Genomic DNA, 7,131 nt, shown 5'->3' with positions numbered 1-7,131 from the left:
AGCCCCTCCCAGTTCCATCCAGACCCTCCAACCCCTCCTTCCTCACCCTCATCCTCGTGGGGACCCCCAACCCCTCCCAGCCCCCCCACCCTCATCCCCTGTCCCCCTGACCCCCTGACCCCCCGTGTCCCCCAGCGTCATCATCCCCGAGAAGCTCGACGGCTTCATCAACAAGTACGCCGAGTACACGCACGAGAAGTGGGCCTTCGACAAGGTGGGGACCCCTGGGCCCCCGACCCCGTGGGACACCCCCAGGACCCCCAAGGGGTCCCCCAGCCCCTTGAGCCCCCCACCAAATCTGTGTCTCCTCCCAGATCCAGAACAACTGGACTTTTGGGGAGACCGTGGAGCGAAGAGGCCAAAGCCCACCCCATGCTGAGGCCCTACAAGACCTTCTCTGAAAAGGTACCCTGGGGACCCCTGGGGCACCCCCAGACCCACCAGGACACCCCCAGGCCCACCAGGACACCCCCAAACCCATCAAGACCCCCAAACCATCCGTCCCCTCCATTGCATCGTCACTGACCATCCTCGTCCTTCAGACCCCCAAAACCCTCCAACCCCCCAAAACACTCCAAACCCACCCCAAAACCATCCAACCCCCCCAAAACCACCCCTCCTCCTCCTCTTGACCCTCCCCTGAGCCCCCCCTGATTTTGGGGGACCCCCCTTGACCCTCCCCAGGACCAGAAAATCCACCAAGGGCCATCTTCACCCTCACCCAACCCCCAATCCCATCCCTGCTCCTCCCCACGGACCCCCCATGATTTTGGGGGCCTCCCCCCGATTTTGGGGAGCCCCCCTGAGCCCTGTGACCCCCCCCAGGACAAGGAGATCTACCGGTGGCCCATCAAGGAGTCCCTGAAGGCCATGCTGGCCTGGGAGTGGACGGTGGAGAAGGCCCGGGAAGGGGAGGACGAGCGGGCCGAGAAGAAGAAAACCCGGAAAATCTCCCAGAGTGCCCAGGTGGGACCCTCAAAAACACCTCCAGGGGGTTGGGGAACCCCAAAAACACCTCCAGGGGGGTGGGGGAACCCCAAAAACACCTGCAGGAGGTGCCCCTGACCCCCATTTATCCCCCCAGGCCACCTACGGCCCCTCCCACGGGTACAGCCCCCAGCCCGTGGACCTGACCGGGGTGACGCTGTCCAGGGAGCTCCAGGTGAGGACTCCCAATGTCCCCCCTGTCCCCCAGTGTCCCCTGGGACCCCCCAATGTCCCCTGGGACCCCAGTGTCACCCTGTCCCCAATGTCACCCTGTCCCCCAATGTCACCTTGTGTCCCTCCATGTCCCCTGGGACCCCCCAATGTCCCCTGGGACCCCCCAGTGTCACCCCTGTCCCCCAATGTCACCCCTGTCCCCCAATGTCACCTTGTGTCCCTCCATGTCCCTAGGACCCCCAATGTCTCCTCTGTCCCCCAATGTCTTCCCTGTCCCCCAATGTCCCTCCATGTCCCTCCGTTTCCACTGGGACCCCCCAATGTCCACTGGGACCCCTCAATGTCCCCTCTGTCCCCCAATGTCTTCCCTGTCCCCCAATGTCCCTTCATGTCCCTCCACATGTCCCTAGGACCCCCCAATGTCACCCCTGTCCCCCAATGTCACCTTGTGTCCCTCCATGTCCCCTGGGACCCCCCAATGTCCCCTCTGTCCCCTGGGACCCCTCAATGTCCCCTCTGTCCCCCAGTGTCTTCCCTGTCCCCCAATGTCCCTCCATGTCCCCTGGGACCCCCCCAATGTCCCCTCTGTCCCCCCATCTCCCTCCATGTCCCCTGGGACCCCCCAATGTCCCCCTGTCCCCCCATGTCACCCCTGTCCCCCCATGTCCCCTAGGACCCCCAATGTCCCCCTATGTCCTCCCCAGCCCTCCATTCCCCCATGTCCTCCCACTTCCTCCCATGGAGGTCTCCCCTGTGTCCCCTCCATGTCCCTGGGGACTCCGGGTCACCCCCACGAGACACCCCAGAGCCCCCCAGAAGCTCCCCAGACCCCCAAAACCCCCTGCCCCCCAGGCCATGGCAGAGCAGCTGGCCGAGAACTATCACAACACCTGGGGCCGCAAGAAGAAGCTGGAGCTGGAGGCCAAGGGTGAGACCCCCCCCAAAACCCCAAATCTGGGGACCCTAGGCCCCCAGAGCCCCCAACCCCAGGGGAACCAGGGCTGAGACCCCCAAACCCCCAAATCTGGGGGAGATCCCATAACCCACCCAGAGGGGGCTGGAGACCACAAGGGTGAGACCCCCCCCAAAACCCCAAATCTGGGGTACCCTGGGACCCCCCATCCCCAGGGAAACCAGGGCTGAGACCCCCCCAACCCCCAAATCTGGGGGAGATCCCATAACCCCCTCTCAGGGGGGGCTGGAGGCCACAAGGGTGAGACCCCCCCCAAAACCCCAAATCTGGGGGAGATCCCATAACCCCCCCAGGGGGGGCTGGAGGCCAAGGGTGAGACCCCCCCCAAACCCCAAATCTGGGGGAGATCCCATAACCCCCACCCAGGGGGGGCTGGAGGCCACAAGGGTGAGACCCCCCCCCAAAACCCCAGATTTGGAGGGGGGTCAATCTGGGGGCTCAGGCGCTAATTTGGGGTGCAGGGGGGGGGTCTCACCCCCTCCTGGTGCCCTACGACACCCTGACGGCCAAGGAGAAGGCTCGGGACAGGGAGAAGGCCCAGGAGCTGCTCAAGTTCCTGCAGCTCCACGGATACGCCGTCACCCGGTGAGGAGGGACCCCAAAAACACCCCCTGGGACCCCAAAAACAAACCCCCAGGAACCCTAAAACTCCCCCTGGAGCCCAAAAAACCCCCAGGAACCCTAAAACTCCCCCTGGAAACCCAAACACCCCCAGGAACCCAAACAAACCCAGGGACCCCAAAAATACCCCCTGGGATCCCAAACACCCCCAGGGACCACAAAAACACCCCCAGGGACCCCAAAAACACCCCCTGGGAACCCAAAAACACCCCCTGGGAACCCAAAAACACCCCCAGGGACACCCAAAACACCCCCATGGAACTCAAACACCCACAGGGACCCCAAAAACACCCCCAGGGACCCCAAAAACATCCCCCGGGAGCCCAAAAACACCCCCTGGGATCCCAAACACCCCCCAGGAGCCCAAAAACCCCCAGGAGCCCAAAACCCCCCCCCAGAGACCCCAAAACCCCTTGGGGAGGACTTGGAATCCCAAAGGGAACTCAGAATATGGGGGCAGTGAGGGGTCTGGGGGAGCAGGAGGGGGTTTGGGGGAACAGGGCAGGGTTTGGGGGAGCAGGAGGGGCTTGGGGAGCAGGGGGAGTTTGGGGAGCAGGGCAGGGTTTGGGGGAGCAGGGCAGGGTTGGGGGAACAGGGCGGGGTTTGGGGGAGCAGAGGGGGTTGGGGGAGCAGGGCAGGGTTTGGGGGAGCAGGGCAGGGTTGGGGGAACAGGGCGGGGTTTGGGGGAGCAGGAGGGGTTTGGGGAGCAGCAGGGGGGTTGTTGAGTTTTGGGGTGTCTTTAGGGGCTGAAGGACATGGAACTGGACACGTCGTCCATCGAGAAACGCTTCGCCTTCGGGTTCCTGCAGCAGCTGCTGCGCTGGATGGACATCGCCCAGGAGTTCATCGCCCACCTGGGTGAGACCCTGACCCTCGGGAGCCCCCAGACCCCTGAGAGAACCCCCAGACCCCTGGGAGCCCCTCCAGACCCTTGGGATCCCCTGAGCCCCCAAACCCTCTGTGACTCCCCGCCTCGCTGGGACATCGCCCAGGAGTTCATCGCCCACCTGGGGGAGACCCCCGACCCCTGGGAGCCCCCCAAACCCCTGAGAGCACCCTCAGACCCCTGGAATCCCTCCCAAGCCCCCCAAACCCTTGGGAGCACCCCCAGACCTCTGGGATCCCCCCAAACCCTTGGGATCCCCCAACCCTCACTGGGACATCGCCCAGGAGTTCATCGCCCACCTGGGTGAGACCCCCGAGCCCCCCCAGACCCTTCAGATCCCCCCCGAGCCCCCCAAACCCTTGGGAGCCCCCTCAAACCCTTGGGATCTCCTCTGAGCCCCCAAACCCTCTGTGACCCCCAGCCCTCTCTGGGACATCGCCCAGGAGTTCATCGCCCACCTGGGTGAGACCCCCAGGCCCAGACCTCCCTGGACCCCCAACCCTCCCCAGGGCCCTGGTGGGACCCCTGACCCCCTGGACCCCCAGCCCACCCTGGGGCCCTGGTGGGCCCCCCTGACCCCCCCTCATTGCCCCCCCAGAGGCCGTGGTGAGCAGCGGGCGGGTGGAGAAATCCCCCCACGAGCAGGAGATCAAGTTCTTCGCCAAGGTGGGGGGATATTTGGGTTCTCTGTGGGGTATTTGGGATCTCTTTGGGATATTTGGGGTTTCTATGGGATATTTGAGGTGTCTATGGGTTATTTGGGATCTCTTTGGGATATTTGGAGTGTCTATGGGATATTTGGGGTGTCTGTGGGGTATTTGGGGTGTCTATGGGGTATTTGGGGTCATTGTGAGATATCTGGGGTCTCTGTGGGATATCTGGGGTGTCTATGGGGTATTTGGGGTCTCTGTGGGGTATTTGGGTTCTCTATGGGTTATTTGGGGTGTCTATGGGGTATTTGGGGTGTCTATGGGGTATTTGGGGTCTCTGTGGGATATTTGGGGTGTCTCTGGGATATTTGGGGTCTCTGTGGGGTATTTGGGATCGCTGTGGGATATTTGGGGTGTCTGTGGGTTATTTGGGTTCTCTGTGGGATATTTGGGGTGTCTATGGGTTATCTGGGGTGTCTATGGGGTATTTGGGATCGCTGTGGGTTATTTGGGGTCTCTGTGGGGTATGTGGTCTCCCCATGGGGAATTTGGGTTTTTTGGGTTCTCTCTGGGTTATTGGGTTCCCTGTGGGGGTTTTTGGGGTCCCACTGACCCCCCCCTGACCCTTCCCCCCCCAGATCCTGCTGCCCCTCATCAACCAGTACTTCCACAACCACTGCCTGTACTTCCTGTCCACCCCGGCCCAGGTGCTGGGCAGCGGCGGCCACGCCTCCAACAAGGAGAAGGAGATGATCACCAGGTGGGACCCCAAAACCCCCTTTGTGGGACCCCCAGACTCCCAAACACCCCAAAATCCCAGGTATGGGACCCCCAGACCCCAAAACCCTGGGTATGGGACCCCCAGACCCCAAAACCCTGGGTGTGGAACCCCCAGTCCCAAACATGCCTCCAACAAGGAGAAGGAACTGATCACCAGGTGAGACCCCAAACCCCACCCAAATCCCACCCAGGGCACCCCACAGACCCCAAAACCCCCTTTGTGGGACCCCCAGACCCCAAAACCCCGGGTATGGCACCCCCAGACCCCAAAACCCCATTATGGGACCCCCAGACCCCCAAACACGCCTCCAACAAGGAGAAGATCACCAGGTGAGACCCCAAAACCCCCTTTGTGGGACCCCCAGACCCCCAAACATCCCAAAACCCCGGGTATGGGACCCCCAGACCCCAAACACCCTGGGTATGGGACCCCCAGACCCCAAAACCCCATTGTGGAACCCCCAGACCCCCAAACACGCCTCCAACAAGGAGAAGGAGATGATCACCAGGTGGGACCCCAAAACCCCACCCAAATCCTACCCAGGGCACCCCACAGACCCCACAGACCCCAAAAACCCCTTTGGGTATGGGACCCCCAGACCCCAAACACCCCGGGTATGGAACCCCCAGACCCCCAAACACACCTCCAACAAGGAGAAGGAGATGATCACCAGGTGGGACCCCAAACCCCACCCAGGGCACCCCACAGACCCCAAAACCCAAAACCCCCTTTGTGGGACCCCCAGACCCCAAAACCCCGGGTATGGGACCCCCAGACCCCAAAACCCTGGGTATGGGACCCCCAGTCCCAAACACGCCTCCAACAAGGAGAAGGAGATGATCACCAGGTGGGACCCCAAAACCCCACCCAAATCCCACCCAGGGCACCCCACAGACCCCACAGACCCCAAAAACCCCAGGTATGGGACCCCCAGACCCCAAACACCCCAGGTATGGAACCCCCAGACCCCAAACACGCCTCCAACAAGGAGAAGGAGATGATCACCAGGTGAGACCCCAAAACCCCACCCAGGGTACCCCACAGACCCCCAAACCCCAGTTATGGGACCCCCAGACCCCCACACCCCAGTTATGGGACCCCCAGACCCCCGTCATGGGTGCCCAGACCCCCAGTCTCAGACACCCCCTGTCCCCCCCATGAGAGGAGAATCAGGGACCCCCTGTCCCCTCCTGGGGGCTTTGGGGACCCCCAAGGTTTTGGGGACACTCCTGACCCCCTCATGTCCCCCCTCAGCCTCTTCTGCAAACTGGCCGCACTGGTCCGGCACCGCGTCTCGCTCTTCGGTAACTGGGGAACTGGGAGGGACTGGGGGGACTGGGAGACACTGGGTGGGGTGGGAGACACTGGGTGGGGGTGGGGACACTGGGGAGACACTGGGGACACTGGGTGGAGACTTGGGGGACATTGGGTGGGGTGGGGGACACTGGGAGGGACTGGGGGACACTGGAGGGGCACTGGGGGACTGGGGACACTGGGAGGGACTGGGGGACACTGGGAGGGGCACTGGGGGACTGGGGACACTGGGAGGACACTGGGTGGGACATTGGGTGGGGTGGGGGACACTGGGAGGGACCTGGGGACACTGTGGGGACTGGGAGACACTGGGGGACACTGGGAGGGTGGGGGACACTGGGAGACACTGGAGGGCACTGGGGGACACTGGGGGACTGGGAGACACCGGAGGGACACTGGGAGGACTGGGGGACTGGGACACACTAGGGGACACTGGGTGGGGTGGGGGACACTGGGAGGGACTGGGGACACTGGGGCACTGGGGACTGGGAGACACTGGGGGACACTGGGTGGGGTGGGGACACTGGAGGGACTGGAGGGCACTGGGGGACACTGGAGGGACTGGGAGACACTGGGGGGACACTGGGTGGGGTGGGGGACACTGGAGGGACTGGAGGGCACTGGGGGCACTGGGAGGACACTGGGTGGGACTGGGGACACTGGGGGACATTGGGTGGGGTGGGGGACACTGGGAGGGACTGGGGGACACTGAGGGGACACTGGGGACACTGGAGGGCACTGGGGG

General features: G+C 63.4%; 1 protein-coding gene across 1 annotated transcript in view; it reads left to right on the top strand.

Moving 5' to 3' along the window:
- Window positions 1-135: 135 nt before the first annotated feature.
- Window positions 136-7,131, top strand: part of LOC126650247 (ryanodine receptor 1-like) — a gene marked incomplete at both ends in the record, with an annotated part of 28,906 nt that continues 21,910 nt past the window's right edge. Inside the window, 10 exons of the mRNA XM_050334805.1 lie at window positions 136-214; window positions 315-405; window positions 826-966; window positions 1,085-1,162; window positions 2,014-2,089; window positions 2,596-2,720; window positions 3,499-3,613; window positions 4,240-4,307; window positions 4,930-5,051; window positions 6,327-6,376. Coding sequence (XP_050190762.1) covers window positions 136-214; window positions 315-405; window positions 826-966; window positions 1,085-1,162; window positions 2,014-2,089; window positions 2,596-2,720; window positions 3,499-3,613; window positions 4,240-4,307; window positions 4,930-5,051; window positions 6,327-6,376 — 945 coding nt within the window. The remainder of the gene's footprint in view (window positions 215-314; window positions 406-825; window positions 967-1,084; window positions 1,163-2,013; window positions 2,090-2,595; window positions 2,721-3,498; window positions 3,614-4,239; window positions 4,308-4,929; window positions 5,052-6,326; window positions 6,377-7,131) is intronic.

The sequence above is a fragment of the Myiozetetes cayanensis genome, unplaced genomic scaffold (assembly GCF_022539395.1).
Source record: "Myiozetetes cayanensis isolate MyiCay16 unplaced genomic scaffold, myiCay2020 scf595, whole genome shotgun sequence".
Taxonomy (NCBI): domain Eukaryota; kingdom Metazoa; phylum Chordata; class Aves; order Passeriformes; family Tyrannidae; genus Myiozetetes; species Myiozetetes cayanensis.
Note: the sequence above shows the minus strand (reverse complement) of the source record. Positions and strands in the feature narration are given on the sequence as shown.